The 15,945-nt window shown below is 50.4% G+C and overlaps 2 protein-coding genes across 6 annotated transcripts in view; one reads left to right on the forward strand and one right to left on the reverse strand.

The window, feature by feature from the left end:
- Positions 1-2,873, forward strand: part of PI4K2A (phosphatidylinositol 4-kinase type 2 alpha) — a 33,711-nt gene extending 30,838 nt beyond the window's left edge. Inside the window, exon 9 of the mRNA XM_045438457.1 lies at positions 392-2,873. Coding sequence (XP_045294413.1) covers positions 392-553 — 162 coding nt within the window. The 3' untranslated portion in view covers positions 554-2,873. The remainder of the gene's footprint in view (positions 1-391) is intronic.
- Positions 2,874-3,929: 1,056 nt separating this feature from the next.
- On the reverse strand, positions 3,930-12,044 carry AVPI1 (arginine vasopressin induced 1). Of its 5 annotated transcripts, XM_045438460.1 has the most exons (4): positions 11,526-12,043; positions 10,250-10,450; positions 5,498-5,794; positions 3,930-4,508 (listed from the first exon to the last, which is right to left on the reverse strand). In XM_045438460.1, exons 3-4 carry the CDS (start codon positions 5,782-5,784, stop codon positions 4,349-4,351), a joined length of 447 nt encoding a protein of 148 aa, XP_045294416.1. In that variant the 5' UTR covers positions 5,785-5,794; positions 10,250-10,450; positions 11,526-12,043; the 3' UTR covers positions 3,930-4,348. The 5 variants fall into 5 exon arrangements, with proteins under 5 accessions (XP_045294416.1, XP_045294417.1, XP_045294418.1 ...); XM_045438461.1 differs by lacking the exon at positions 10,250-10,450 and having other exon boundaries at positions 5,498-5,944; positions 11,889-12,044; XM_045438462.1 differs by lacking the exon at positions 10,250-10,450 and having other exon boundaries at positions 5,498-5,944; positions 11,526-12,044.
- Positions 12,045-15,945: the final 3,901 nt, after the last annotated feature.

A 15,945-nucleotide genomic window follows, 5' to 3' on the forward strand; every position in this document is an offset into this window, starting at 1 on the left:
CCTAAAAGTGGAATTGCTGAGTCAGGGGGCCTGTTCACTTTTAAGCCTTTATCGTCTGCTTGCCTTTCTGAAAAACTGGCCCAGGGTCTAGCCCCACAGCTTGGCTCTGAACTGTTATCTTCTTCTGTATCCTTACTAATGGGAAGGGGAAAAAATGGGAGGTTTTTGTTTTAATTTGTATTTTTTAAATGACTGGAGAGGTTTCCATTTTTCGTATTTTGCCCGTTTATATTCCTACTTCTGGAAATACCCTAGGTGTATAGTTTTTCATTTGTGTGTTGTTTCTTTTTGTATTGATTTATGGGAGCACTCTATCAGCAGGTCTCCCTTCAGAGGCAGACCAGGATGCCTTGGTCTTTTTTCCTCATTGATCTTATTTTTCCTACTGCAGATCCTAAATCTGACCCAGGCCCTGAAAGACAACAAGAGTCCCCTGCACCTTGTCCAGATGCCACCCGTGATTGTCGAGACGGCCCGTTCCCACCAGCGGTCTTCTAGCGAGTCCTACACACAGAGCTTTCAGAGTCGGAAGCCCTTCTTTTCATGGTGGTAGCCCGAGAGTCAGACAGAGACCTACTGTTTGAGACTCGGGCTGGGAGGAAGCCTGGGGGTGGGTTGCAGGAAAAGCCTGAGAAGCCGGTGGAGAGCAGTGCCCTTGAGAGCCCTTCTTCTCTGCTCGTCACCCCCCTCAGGGCTTTCCCAAGCACAGGGAGAAGCACAATCAGAGGGACAGTGTGTGCCTGTGGGCCCTTCTGAGTGCTAGGGAGGGCTGGAGCCTCCACGCAGGTAGTCCAGATGCCCGGGAAGGAGCAGCTCCCTTCCAGCATCCCCTGGGGCAGGCTGGGAAATTCCCTTCCCTCCCTGACACCCTGCTCTGTGGCAATTCCTCATTATATTCTGCATCAGAAAACAGACAGACAAATACACATTTAAATATTAGTAGCAAAACCGAGGCAGATTCCCAGATCCTCTCAGGTCAGAAACCTCTGATCCAGACCTAAATTTGCATGGACCCAGATGCTCAGGTGCCTCACAGTTCCTTACTCCCATGGACCAAGGCAGCTGGGTGATTCAGAGGGCAACTGGGTGACTCACCAGTTGGGACAGACAGAAGCCACACCTTTCCTTTGGGCTTTTGCCAAGTTTTCTTCCCCTTCTCCCACCAGTGCAATAGGGTGACTGAAAGCCTCCCAACCCAGTTCTCGCAGCGGGGACACTTTTGCTCCAGAACTCTTAGTGGTTGTGCATATGATTGTAGAGATTGGCTCTGCTCTCTGCCCTTCTAGGGACACAGTGTCTCTAGTCCAGGCTTGCAGTTTGCCCGTTATTCAGGCAAAGGCAAGAGGGCAGAAGCGGCTCCCCCAGTATGCACAAGCCATCCATTTGGCCTGAGTACATGCCGGGGGCCATAACTGGTCTGTGGGCAAACATCCCAGCCTTGCTTCCCCAGTCTTGGTGACAGACACCCCGGTCCTCTTATTTGTTTCTGTTGTTTCAGATATTTTTTTTTCTCGACACTTTTCCCTCAGGGGGTTCAGTTTTGGGTTCTGGAGTGGGTCTCAGTGAGGATTCTGGGATGATCTCAGCTCATAGGCGGACAGGATATTAGGTCCCTGGACTTCTTTTTATGCTACCACTGCTGCTGCTTGGCGGAGGTAATGGGACTCATATTCTCTTCCTAGTCGGCAGCTTCCCTTTGCTCCCTGACTTCTTGTTCTAGGCCAATTTTTCCATGGCTTCTTGAGAAAGGCAGGGCCCAAAGGAGAAGGGCCTTCAAACTGTCCCCTAGAGCCTGCCCAGTTCAATGTGCATCTTCCTGCTTCCCTGTCTCTTTTCCCTCAGCTGTCCCCCTTGCCAGGTGTCCGAGCCCTTTCTACACCAAAGCAAAGAATGGCCTCAGGAGAGAGTAGAGAGGGTGCCATCTGTGGCTAAGGGGCAGTTCTGTGCTACTGGACACTTCAAGATTCTGGCACCCTGCGATTGGTCAATCAGTCTTGGAAAGAAACGATCTTGAAGGTTTGAAAAACAACCAAAGAAAGGGAGCGAGGACTATGGCTGCGTGCCCTCTGCTTGCCCAGCTCCCACTGCCCAGGAGGCAGAGCAGAGATGTGCAGCCCTCTCGTCAGCTGGGCCAAGCTGGTCCCTTTGCATCCTAGCCCCCGGGGGCCAGCTTGTGCCGGGGGGCCCCCCAGCTGACAGGAGGAGTCTCTGGGAGCTGGGTACGCATGCCCTGTGGATAAAGGCACAGCTCCTAACCCTGACAATCTCATTGAGCTGGCCTGGAATCTAACCTTGGGGACCATGTTTGTGACAGTGCCTGCCCCCAGACTGTAGGAGCAGCAGGGCTCCCAGAGGCCAGAAGGGACCCAGGTGTGCTTGGCTCTCCAAAGATCTCTCTCCACAAACCTGTCGGTAAAGCTTCCCACCTGGGCGTCAAGAGAGCCTAAGCTGTCTTAGAGGAGGCTGGGGGAAGCCAGCCTGTGCAAGTAGGTCTGCACATCGCCCTCATCTAGACCAGCTCTGTGATGAGACTGAAATCGAGTCCAGCGTACGAGGGGGCTGGCCCCAGTCCTGGCAGGCGGGAGCGTGGGCCATCCTTTCCTGGCATGTTTCCATTCTCCTTGAAGCCTGGACTCAGGTTGCCTTGAATGTGGACTAGGGAGAGCCAGGAGCCTCAAAGTGCCAGGGCAGGCTTCTGGGCGGCACTCACAGAACAGCCAGGCCCTCTGTCAGCCGCAGGCCCTGTCCCCGTGTCAGGGAGGAGAGGCCGGGCTGGGAGAGTACTGCTGCCTGTGTTCTTCCAACACACTGTAGAACTTGTATGTAATGTATTTAAATCAATGCAAATGTATGAATAACAAGTCCAATTCTGACCTTTTTTGTCTAGTTTTCTTGGGTGAAAGGAAGACAAGGTAGAATGCAGTTTTAAGGACAAAGAACCATGTGTTTCCATGGAATCGCTGAGATACAGCCCCGAAGTTATACAGGTCCTCATTTCCAAGGTCCCCATGCTCTAAAAACCAGAAATATTTTCATTGACTCATTTGACACCAAAACCTGACCTGACCCTACACTGGTGTGAATTGAAGCTATTTGTAACCATGATGTTTTCCTCTTAGTGTATTTGTTGCAGAAATACTCATGTTTTGTTATGAGATATTTCCCTACTAGGGATTATGCAGTATTTGCACTGAGTACTTCCTACAAGCTGAAAAAATTCTGAGTAACAAAATCCTCTAGCCCTATGGGTTTGGGATGAGGAATGCGCTCTGCTTCTCTTCTTGGCCACAAGAGGGCAGCGTATCCTTTGTGCGCATCACTGCCTGCTTGAAGCACTTTGAACCCTGGGTCCTTTAAAGGGTGGGTAATGGGACAGATAGGATGCCTGGGAAACAGAGGTGAATGCTAATGAGCACATAATATGCTGTTGAGGTAAAGCCAGTGGAAGTAGTCAAAAATCCTCCCCTTAAAGGTTATCAGGCTACAGGGAATCTCAGATAATGCTGGAGGCTCAAGAACGATTGGTCCAACTGTTGACCCACCTCAGGATGGTTGGCCCATGGGGATAAAGATGCCATCTGAGGAGCCGGCAGCCACTCCTTTGCAGGCTCACTGCCCACTGTGCAAGGCGGACTGGAATAGTCTTTCCCCTTCTAGAACTGGCCAGAGGCCAAGAACCCTCTCTCTCCTGTGGATCAGGACTGCCTACGGAAATGCTTCCATCTCCCGATCTCTGGAAACGGAGGCTTTAGCACAGAGGATCTAGGGGATGGGGGGTGGTGGGTGTTGCTCTCCGGGGAAAAGGAGGCCTGGCCTATTTTCTCCTTCCCGGGAACACCCCTTCCCTGCAATAAGTGCAAGCCCTCACCCCCTGGCTCCAGAACGTCCATTGAAGAAGCCTCCCTTTCTGTGACAGACTCACACAGTTCTTGATGCAAATGTTTTTATTTTGCCACTTAAACCACGGTTTCCTCGCGTTAGCCTGACAGGCAGGGGTGTGGGCAGGTGGCTGGACCATGGGTTACAGTAGTAGCAGGAGGGTTAGAGCAGGAGTGGTGAGATGCTCAGTCTCCGTGCCCATCGCTGGACTCCCAGGGGGATATCATGCAGCCCGAGTATACTGTCGGGTGGGAAGAGCTGAGACAGGAATGGGTCCCACATGGTGTAGAGCTCAGGGGACACCTCCAGTCCTGTTCTGAATGGAGCAGGCCAGTGGTAGTGACCTTCCATTTACCACTGTGGGGCTGTCTGCCTCCAGTCTGTCTTCCTTCTTCACTTCCTGGGCCCTTTGGCAAAAGTCCCTATGATTCCTGGGGAAGTTACTGCCGTTCCCAGCCCCTTCCCTGGATCAGTGTCTGATCTGATGGAGGTAGCTTGTGGGGCCTGGCTTCTTCCAGTTCCGGCGGATCCTGGCACTTGTCCTCCTGGAGTTCAGATACTGATCGCCAGAGGCCATCTCTGTGGCACCACTCTGTGGGTCGGCCAGTGGAGCACGGGGCTCGGGGGTTCTGCAGGGAACAAGTGTGTGATAGGCCCAAATCAATAGGAAGAGCAGAATGCAGGCTAAAGAGATTTTGGTCAGGATGAACTAAACACACCGTTTGGGGCAAAATGAGACAGGGGCTCTGGACTCATCTGCCCCCGATTGCTAAAGACTAGGCAAAGCTTTCAGATTTCTTTTCTGTAAAGAGAGCTGGACTAGATTGGGGTGTGTGACAACTCAGCCTTTCTCCAGCTTCATGCTGTACTTGTGGCAGCCATCAGTCAGCCGTGATATGAGACTGGAGGAACCAAGAATCCTCTTTAGCAAGATGTTTTAAATTGGGATTGCAAGTCAGCTAAAGTTCATATGAGCAAGAGGCTGATTTGCTCCCCCTGGACCTGATGACTCGGAAGACCTGTCCAGGACTAATATTCTGACTCGGGGGCCCGAGAAGGCAGCGGGAAGAATGGAGGGCAGAGTGTAACCCACAGTGATTGGCTAGGCTGTGTGGCTCCGCTCAACCCTGTGGGGCTCGCTGTTCCTAGGCTGTCAGTGACCTAGGCAAAGAGGGGGATGACTAGGGGAAGTTGGAAGTTCCTCAACAATTTTTAACCCTCAGTGCCTCTACCAAACCTTCCTACGCTATATTCTCTGTAATTCCACAGGCAAGATCTTAACCAGGTTTACTCTTGATTTGTTACCTCTTCTGCAACAGGGAAACACACGTTTTTTTCCTCCCAAATAGTCCCTCCCACTTGGCTGAGAATCACTGCAAAATGAGGTGGCACTGATAGGACCCAGGCATTCCCTTCTGTGGAAGTTCACAAGATCCTACAGGACTCCAACAGTAACAGCAATCGTAGGCACTGTGTACCTCCCCCCCCCCCCCCCCCCCCATGGCAGATACTTTACGGTGAGGCCAAGTCAGTAGCTCCAGGTCATACAGCCAGAAAATGGTGGAAGGAGCATCAGTAGTGCCCCCCTTCCCTCAGGCCTCCAGTTCCAGGAACCCACCTGAGCCGGCTGCAGTGGTGCAGTGAGTGGCCCAGGGGTTTTGGCCGGGGGGGCCTCTTCCTACGCAGCCTCCTCAAGGCCTCTGCCACACGGTGGTCTCCCGCACACTCCCAGATGATCTGTGCCCGCTCTTCGGCCAGCTGGTCCCCACTGCGCTGAAACAGGCCCTGGATCTGCAGCAGCTCGGCGTCCTGGAAGATGTTGGCTGTGGCCTGCTTGCGGCCCCGGGCCTCAGCCGGGGCCTGCCAGGGGGGTGGCTCGCTCACCACAGAGGCGGGCGTTCCCATCCTGGGTGCTCTGGGGAAGGAAAGCACGGAGAGGCATCAGCTCAGCAGGCCCTTCCCAAACCTGGGGTCCTGACGGATACAAGGGCTTCTGGTGTTTCTGTTCTCCAGGAGCCAATGTGCAGTAAGTCTTGACTTAAAATCACTCCAATTGCCAGGGCACCTGGGGGAAATTATATGCATAAGGATAGCCAGACTTTATTATAAAGTGCTTATGAGTGCGACACATGTACTACCTCCCTGAAGAGGCCCGGCAACCAGTGAAGTAAGACTTGTTTATCCCCACCGTGCAGATGAAGTACAGCTCAGTTGAAATGATCCTTCCACAGACACGAAGCCTTGGTTAAGTGCAGAGCCAGGAGTAGCACCCAGGTCTGTGGTTCTAAAGCCCAGGCAGACCCCGGGACATCCAGGTCGTAAGGACGACGCAGCAGCAGCCACGGAGATGTGTCGAGCATTTCACATGTATTGGGCACCACTGTAAGAGTCGTAGTCACGTCACGTCATTGAAATGTGAGCATGACAGCCATATGCGGTAGGGGCTGTACCCTCGTTTCACAAATGAAGAAACTGAAGGACAGATCCAGATACTGCTGATGCCAAGGCCCAGGCTCTTAGCACAGAAGTGAGAAAGGGGTATGACGTTGGGCTACCCAGGCCGGAATCCCACTTCTAGCCACCTCCACCACTTACTGGCTCAGCTGCTTCCTGTGTAAACTTCTCAAACTATACCAATTTCGGCCTGAGTTGCAGTGAGGACTGAGTGAAGGCAGCATTAAGAACAGTGTTCAGTGTTCTACTATTCTGCTTTTCCATCTGTAAAATTGAGAACAGTCATCCCACCTATTTTCAAGACCCTCAGAGACAAACCAAGTCCGTACAGTTTAACAAACACAGTATGAAGCAGACCAGTCAGATCTAACTAGTCCAAAAGGCCATGGAGATGAACGTAGGGACGAAGACACAGCTACAGGGTTAGAATATACAACCATGGGCAGAGGCTGAAATCTTAGAAGTTTAATTAAAAGGAAGACTTATGGGGCGCCTGGGTGGCTCAGTCGGTTAAGCATCCGACTTCAGCTCAGGTCATGATCTCGCGGTCCGTGAGTTCGAGCCCCGCGTCGGGCTCTGGGCTGATGGCTCAGAGCCTGGGGCCTGCTTCCGATTCTGTGTCTCCCTCTCTCTCTGCCCCTCCCCCATTCATGCTCTGTCTCTGTCTCAAAAATAAATAAACTTTAAAAAAAAAAAATTAAAAAAAAAAATAAATAAAAGGAAGACTTATGTCCAAGTCCTCCCCCACCTTGCCGAAAATGAAAATTAAATGGTCTTCCTCAGTTTGAGAGAGTTCCACTTTGAATAATAAAGGCATAAGAGGCTCACTCACCCTATCCTTGTCTAGTACAGCCTGAAAAAGTTACGAGATTGGAAGGCAGACTAGAGACAAGGAGGACCAAGGACTCTGGCACAACACAGAACTGGGCTTGAATCCCAGCCCTGCCACCTTCTTAGCTATGACCCTAGGCAAGTTACCCAACCTCTCTGAGCCTCTTTGCTCAGCTGTAAAATGGGGCTCATAACCGCTTCCCAGGATTGTTGTAAGGATTGAATGAGTCTAGTGTGGTATCAGGTACCTGATAAGAGCCAAATAAACGAAATGCCCACCCGCTACCCTTTTGACACTAGCTTAAAAGGGGGCGGGGGGAGCAAAAATTAAAGCATTTAAACACAAAACGTCCATGCTCACCGTGACAAACCCACACAGAATGGAAATCATAAAAAACGCGTTCCCAGCTTCCAGTGCTCAGCCTGCTTGCAGAGTGGCCCTGGCTCGCACCTGCCTTTACTCTCCTGAGGGTTTGAACCATCTCTCCATCCCGTTTAGACTCCTCAAATGTAACTGGCCCTCCCTTTCCCTGGCTTTCCCTCCTCACCTCAACGGCCACCCTCCTCATTCCAGTAATTTCCACACTCCCCCTGTCCCAGTGTCTAGGCCTATTAGAACCTCACTCTCTTCAAAAGATTTAATAACTAAAACCTGTAGAAGATTTTCAGGTAAATTAACTTCATAAAAATTGTGCTTTTTATCTGGAAACGGGAATTTTAAAATCTACCTCTCCTTGGGCACTATTATGGAATCCAGTTAACAACCTTGTATGTGTGGTAATTAAATCCCCTGAGCTGGATAATAAAAACACATTGTGACCAGAAAACAGTCACCAAGTAACACTGTCAGGCTGATAAAGGAAAAAAGCTAACTATGGGGCATTTACTCTGCACCAGGCAACGTGGCACTATGCATGATATCATCTGATCCTCAAAAGCATTCTAGGAGTGGACGCTGTTACCCTCACCCCAGCGCACAGTGGGGCAAAGGAAGGCAAGATACAGATGAAATGCCAGTGGCGCAGCCAAGGTCAGGACCCGGTGTAAGGGGACTGCAACCGTGTATGAAAACCACAGCTGCCTTCACAGCCGAGCAGCTCAGAGCGTATTTCTTCCCATCGCTCCTGTGGGGGTGTCTCACTGTTCTTACCTGATTCACAAAGGAGGAAACCTCCAGTGGGAAAGGAAGAACAATGAACACATGCACATGAGGCAGGGGCGGGGTGGTAGAATTTATTTTAATCTTTTTGTTAACGTCAGAGCTGTTTACTGTTTGACCAGCTGTTCTAGCCTTAACCTGCGGCACTCTGAAGAGGAAGATCCCCAGCTCCCACAAAAGAAATCTGGAACTGCAACCCAGCCCAGTGCACAGAGTACTGGCTCATGAGTCACAGGACTACGTCTGGGCCCTAGTTCTGCCACTCAGCGGCCAAGGGGCCTCAGGCATTTCACGTCACCTCCATGGGCCTCGGTTTCCCTCTACATCTGTAAGAAGAACAGGATGATTATGCTCTCAGAGGGCGTGTGCAGAGTCCATGATTCTGGGGAGACTAGGTCTGTACAGAAGCAGCAGTTGGATTTGCTGGTCTGCCAAGGCCATGTGTGGACAGGTCTGGCTAATATCAGGTGCCAGGAAATTCCCCAACCAATAGTTCCCCTTTTCTGCCCTCCTCAATCTTCCATGGAGACAACACACTGTTTTGCTGCTGTGGGATGTGGGGTTAGGGTGTGGGAGAAGGCAGAGAGATCACTGCTGTAAAGCACTCCAGTGACCCATGCTGGCTGTGGCCTAGCCCGGGGCAGACTCCTCCTCTGGTCTGGGTGGTGGGACAAGGGGTGATCCTGCTTCTCTCAGACTCAGGCCCTCTTATCCTCCCTTCGGGGAAAATGGCAACAGGATGAAGCAGCAGCGGCCTCAGGGATGGCTTGGAGCCTAACTTCCCAGATGGCCCCGGCCACCTCTGCCAGGCTGCAAGGGCCTACAAGGCCCTGCCTCCAGCCTCTAGCCTCCACGTTACAGTGAGTTACACACACCAACAGACCATCTGGGTGAGTCTGGGCCAGTTTCCACCGTACCCTCCGTGCACCGTGGGGTGGGGAGCCTTGGCACCCCCAGATTTTGAGATCCTCACTCTTGGCTCTGCCTCCCACCCTGGGATTCAGCCAGCAGTGAGACTGGGAATAAAAATCCATGTATTTCACATACGATTAGATGTAAACTTGGGGAAAACTGAGTCAGAACTTTTATTATCAAAAGAAACTTTTAAAAAAGATTTTATTTTTACTTATACACTTAACTGACTGAGGCACCCAGGCGCCCCTACTTTTATTATTTTTTAAAGATTTTATTTTATTTTTTTAAAGGAATCCTAACCTCTTTCTTTTTTTAAGTTTATTTTTATTTATTTTGAGAGAGAGAGAAAGAGAGCATGAGAGAGGGAGGGGCAGAGAGAGAGGGAGAGAGAGACAATCCCAAGAAGGCTCCACACCGTCAGTGCAGAGCCCGACGTGGGGCTTGATCCCAGGAACCGTGACATCATGACCTGAGCTGAAATCAAGAGCTCAACACTTAACCAAATAAGCCACCCAGGCACCCCAAAGATTTTATATTTAAGTAATCTCTACACCCAATGTGGGGCTCGAACTTTCAACCCTGAGATCAAGAGTGGCTTGCTCTACTGACTGAGCCAGCCAGCCTCCCCAGAAAAAACATTTCCTATCTTATTCAATGTGTGATTCCCACCCCCACCCCCCCAATTTCTTAGATAAGACCTGAATCCAGGAAAGTCAGTGAATGCTTGAACAATGGTACTTTTCTACACTGGAAAATGACACCACAGGGCTATTAAAAGATTACAAATGGATCTTTCATTCCAGAGTTGACATGAAAGAATATAAACATGGGTCTGGAAGCAAATGAGTAAAAACTCATTTGCAAATTGCAATTTGACACAAGCTAGCTTAAAAAATGAACCCCCAAAGTAAATACCAAATGTTGAAAGTGACAAAGTTCAACTTGCTTTGAAATAGGCAATAAATGAACTATAGAGCTTTAACAAAGACATATATTTAAAAAGTGACTCACCACGCAATGAATTTGCAACATATGTAGTGCTCAATTGAGCATCTTTTGTGGTATCTGAAGCTCAGTTCAGACAGCTATTGTGACTGGTCTCAGGGAGGCACAGGTATCCACAAGAGGCAGAGCACACTTTGTGTGAGCCGGGGGGCAACTGCTTCCACACTCAGCTCACCTCCTTCAGATAACTCTGGTGATGGTAATAATCTGTAATCGGAGGCAAAGGGCCTCTTGGGAGAAGAACTGGAGGCTCTGGCCCAAGGCCCAAATCAACACTTGTGGCCCTGGACTGCTTCCCTGACCCTGGACAGCTGCCAAAATCTGTGGCTCTTCCAGTGGGAGGTCCAGTCCACATGGCAGTGTGAGCCCCCGCCCTTTAGGGCCTAGCCCCGGCCAGGAGTGCCTGAGAGAACTGCACACGTTGGTCTCCAAACCTAATGTGGACGTGGAAAAGGGAACGGGGACCTACCCCCAGACCAGTTCTCGGATATGACCGGAAGAGAAACTCTAGATCTAGCAGTAACTCTTTTCAATGGTTCAAGAACCCTGAATTCTGGCTGTGCCACTGATAACCGAGTGACGTTGGCAAGCCCGTTTCCCCTGCCTCATTTTGCTCATCATTAAAATAGTGAGAAGAGTGAGAACAAATAACCCTCAAGGGAATAAGGGAGATAAAAGTACGTGAAAGCGTCCATCTCGGTACATTATACCATGAATGAGTGATGTTAAGGGAAAGGCTGTTTAACAACCAGACAGTATAGAACCATTTTCATTTTCATGAAACTCCCTCAAAAGGGGACTACACTCTTGGGGAAAGAGGGAAAAGGGAGATGGATTCCTCTGTGGACTTTTAAGTCACGGCTGCCATTGAGGCAGCAGTTTGCTTTGTGTCAAGCACAGAACATCATTTTCAAATAGGTAATCTCTTTAATCCTCACTCCTACGAGGGGCACTCTGGTTATACCCATTTTACAGATGAGAAACCCGAGCTCAGAAAGGTTAAGTAACTTGCCCAAAGTCAAACAGGAGGTAACTGATGATATACCCAGGTAGTATATGATCCCAGCGCCCAGGCTCTCAACCACTCTTATTTTTGTTCCTGCCAGATGGCTGACGAGGTCTTCGGGGGAAGGAATGACCCAGGAGGCTCTGAAACCTCTCGAGCCTGCTATCTGCTTCGGCGGGTTTCGGAAGGCGCAGGGATTGAAAGTCAGATCTCCCAAGGCAGCCTCGGCGCCCTCAGCACTCCGCGGCCCCGCGGGGAGTCGGAGCGATTACTCACCACGCTGAAGGGCAGCGTCGACAGACCTCAAATCGGGATGGGGCAAGCTAAGATGTGCCCACCCCAAACCCTTCACGGCCTTTCGAAAGGGCGGGCGTAGCTCTGCGCTTCCTGCTGTGAAGGTGCTCACAAGGACCGGGCGGCGTTCGCCCACAGGACGAGAGCTTGGGAGGGGATATCCTGGCCCAGATCGCTGGGCGAAACCCCCGGCACAGATCGGCCCCCGGGGCTCAGACGTGGCCGCTTCGCACGACGCCGTGCCCTAAAGTGGCTCTGCGGGTTCGGGTCCCAGCGGCACCCGGGCTCTGACGGCCGGCCCGCCCGCTCCTACCGCAGCGCGAGCCGGGCCGCCGACCTACGTACCTGGCTGCCCAAGGCGGGCCACCTAGGTCACAGCCGCGACTCCCGGGAGAAAACGCTCCCCAGCCGGGGAAGAGCCAATCCTCGGCCAAGCCCTGGTGAGAGCTCCGGAGAGAGCCTTCCAAAATCGAACGCGGAGACTCTGTGGGCCAATCATCAGCAACAGAGCAGCGAGGGGCGTGTTCAGGCTCCGCCTCCTTCCCTTCGCCGGCCCCGAAACCCGAGTGCGAAGATTCCCCGGGTCCAATCAGCAGCGGAGTAGCGGCGGGGGGCGTGTCCGCCGAGGCCCCTTCCCTCCTCCCTCGGCCGCCCTAGCGCGGCGCCCGGAGGCTCCCCCTTCATTGACGTCAGTCCCCTGGGAGAGCGGGGTTTTGCTGGCGCGGGAGCGGGCGGGGCCGCATTCCAGGCTCCGGGTGCGGCGGCTGCGAGCCCAGCCGGGTACACGTGACGGGTGCCCCCTCTCCTGGGCCCGAGGCCAGCGCTCAAGGCGCCGCGCTCCTTGCCGCGTGTGGCCCTCTGCAAATAGACCTGCAGTTCCTTAAATTCACTTCCCAGACAGACCACTTGCCTGCTGGCTCCTGCTTTGAGGGAAAGGAAGGGATAGTCAGACCTTGAGCTTCAAAGCTGGAATGTCGTGGGTTCGAGTATTACAGCAACTGTGTCACCTTGGGCCAGTTACCTAAATGACAGTATTAAGAAGGTTTTATACATTCATTGGGCAATGGTCAGTCCATTAGGGACCCACCCTGTCCAAGTTCCTTAACAGGCAGTGCATAGGAGACCCCTATAAGCCCCTGCCCTGGGGGAATTTACAGCCCAGTAAGGGAGGCAGATATTAAAAAGCTTAAAACATTTTAGCAGTGATTACAATTGTAATAAACATTATAGCTAGAAAAGAGTCAAATGGAGGAATCTCAGCTCCTTGTAGGAGGTCCTGGGAGATAGAAGAAGCAACATCGAAACTAAGATGTGAAGGAGGAGTTGAAGTTGGTCAGATGAAAAAGAGTGGGTCTGGGAAGAGTGTTTAAGGAAGAGAGTATGGCATGTGCTAAGTCTAGGAGGTAGCTGGACTCCTGGAGTAATGCTAGCAAGGGAGAGATTGGTGAGGAAGCAGGAGGCAGAGGGGGGCGGTGAAAAAGTTTCCATTTGATTCTGTGCAGGGAATACCATTACATATATTTGTTTAATAGGCATTTTATTTTATTTTTAAGTTTATTTTTGAGAGAGAGAGACCACACGACTGCACACAAGTCGGGGAGGGGCAGAGTGGGGAGAGACAGAGAATCTGTATGAGCGGAGCCGATTCGGACTCCAACCGTGAGATCAGGACATGAGCATGAGCGAAGTCAGACGCTTAACAGACTGATCCACCCAGGTGCCCCTTAATAGATATTTTATAGCACTCACCATGTGCTAGTAATGCCAGTCAGCACTTTACAAATGTTAGTTCGTTTCATCCTCCTGACAAATTTGTGTTTTTAGAAGGTCACTTCGGCCATAGGTTGGAACTTGGATTAGAGGGGGCGGGTGTGGATGCAGAGTGCTCGGTAGGTTCTCCATGAATGCTTGTTTACTTGTTTGGAAGATGAGGAGTTGTTTGCTCACTGGTTCAAAAATGGTCAGGGAGGCACCTGGCAATAGGCAGCTAGGTCTCCCTGACTTCTGAAGACCTGGGGAAATGGCAAAAAGAACAAAGAAATCAGCAATGTTCGTCTCCAATAGAAGGCTGATTGCTGCAACGCCTTTCAGCCAACTGCTTGGCTAAAGAGAGGACTGTGTGGGCTCCTAAACAGGATGGCTGGGCTTCTGAACCAGGGACTGCCTGTACCCTGTATCCTGATGCCAGGAGCTCAGATGAGCCTACCAGGATAGGAACTGGGAACTTGTGGCTTCTGGGTCAGATGTGACTAAGGCTGGGTGGAGAATATCTGGTCTCTCCAAACACTTTTGCAGGCATGTGACCATATGCTTACCACACAATGGAACCATTTCTGTTGTTACAGCTTTATGATTCAGTGTTTCTGATGTGAAGATAGGGCACTAACATCATGCCGGAGTGCAGGGTCTGGGATCCACACCCCGACAGAGCCCTGTTTAGAAGAGAAGGTCGGCTCTGAGGAGTAGAGTCCTGGTGTAATTCAGGCGAAGACTCGGTTTTACGAGGTATTAGATTAAGGTGAGGTGAGTGAGGAATACTCCTTGGGTGCAATATTTAAGGGGGCACTAAATAATCCAGATAAATATTTTAATGTAGTATTTTTAAAAAGCAAAATGTAAAACATCCACGGTGAACAAAATATCAGCACTTAAAATAAAGACAGACCGTTGTTTGTTTTATGACCTGGCGTCATTTTGCAATAGGAATAGTCATTTCCAATCAGCCCACAGTTCCATGCAGGTCACTATTACGTTCCCTGCCCATTAGCTTTAGGAGGGTTGAAAATAGTGTGTGAACAGATTGGGCAACACAAGGCTTTATGTGTGGTCCTGTTTTTTGATGTTAGGGCTTTCATCAGCTTTTTCCATTTGACTCAATGTGGAAGGATATTTCGGTACGTGCATATAGGAGTGCATATGTTTCCTTTTGCCCCAGGCGCCAGTATGGCTCAGCAAGGTGCTAGTTTCTAGGAGAGTAGAGTCTAGGAAAAGGGTTCCAGCTGTTCAGCCTTAAGCAAATACCTAACCTCTCCACTTTTCTATTTTCTCATCTATAGAGTGGGAATAATCATGCCCATCTCTCTGTGTTGCTGTGACGATGAAGTGAGGTGTCACAGCACTCAATATAAACCTTGCTACAGACACTAAACCAGCATTTGACTCCTTCCCTCTCTGTCCTGCAGGAGTTGTTCAAGCAACTCTTACCAATGCTTCCCCACTGGGGTTGAGATTTGCTCCAGTGGGTTTGTTGCTCTCTGTCCTGTTCTGGGGAGAGCAGAGAGAACGTTCACCCTCAGCTGACAAGCAGTAGTGTGACTCTTGAGTCAGCTCCGTTTTTCCTTTCCCTTTTTTTTAAGATTTTTTTTTTTTTAATTGTAGAAGGGGGTGGAGAGTGTGAGCGGGAAAGAGGGGCAGAGGGAGGGAGAGAGAGAAAGAATGCCAAGAATGCCATGCTTAGCTCAGTGCAGAGCCTGACGGGGGCTCGATCCCACGACCCTGAGATACAACCTGAGCCGAAATCAAGAGTCAGACACTCAACCCCCTGGGCCACCCAGGCACCCCGACTCTGTTTTTCTTGATAAATGATCCTGGCACTTCTAAACTTTTTTTAAAAGCACACTTCTTCTTAGGACATTATACAAGGCAACTTACTACAGCCCTCTTCTCTGAACTTAACCAAAAACAGCAAAGTCCTACAGGCAAATAGTACAATATAGAAGCAGTAAAAAACAAAACACAGCAAACGAAAAACCCACACCTAATCTAACCAATGTAGATTATAATTAAAGGTCAGTTTTATATTAGTCTGCTCGGATTGCCATAACAACATACCACAGGCTGGGGGGAGGTTTAACAACAGAAATTTGCTTTCTCACAGTTGTGTGGACGGCAAGTCAAGGTGCCAGGCCACTCAGTTTCTGATCAGAGCTCTCTTCCCGGGTTGCAGACAACAGCCTGCTCACCGTGTCCTCCTATGGTGAAGAGAGAGAGCTCTCTGGTGTCTCTTCTTATAAGGGCACTAATCCTATCAGATCAGGGCTCCACTCCTCATTTAATCTTAATTACTTCCTTACTCCAAACACACTTATATCGGAGGCTAGAGCTTCAACATGTGAATTTTGGGGGGGGCACAATTCAGTCCATAGCAAGTATGGACTCAGTTTTTTGTTTGTATTTTTTTAATGTTTATTTATTTATTTATTTGTTTGTTTATTTATTTATTTAAATGTTTATTTTTGAGAGAGAGAGAGAGAGCAGGGAGAGGCAGAGAGGAAGACACAGAATCTGAAGCAGGCTCCAGGCTCTGAGCTGTCAGCACACAGCCTGATGCAGGGCTCAAACTCACAAACCTGAGTACATGACCTGAGCCGAAGTCAGACACTTAACTGACTGAGCCACCCAG

The sequence above is a fragment of the Leopardus geoffroyi genome, chromosome D2 (genome assembly GCF_018350155.1).
Source record: "Leopardus geoffroyi isolate Oge1 chromosome D2, O.geoffroyi_Oge1_pat1.0, whole genome shotgun sequence".
NCBI classification, from domain to species: Eukaryota; Metazoa; Chordata; class Mammalia; order Carnivora; family Felidae; genus Leopardus; species Leopardus geoffroyi.

Excerpts from the sequence above, each read along its gene's own strand:
- AVPI1 (XM_045438461.1), bottom strand. The coding sequence starts at position 5,784 with ATGGGAACGCCCGCCTCTGTGGTGAGCGAGCCACCCCCCTGGCAGGCC. Across the intron at positions 4,509-5,497 it reads CACCACTGCAGCCGGCTCAG|AACCCCCGAGCCCCGTGCTC; the intron begins GTGGGTTCCTGG and ends TGTTCCCTGCAG.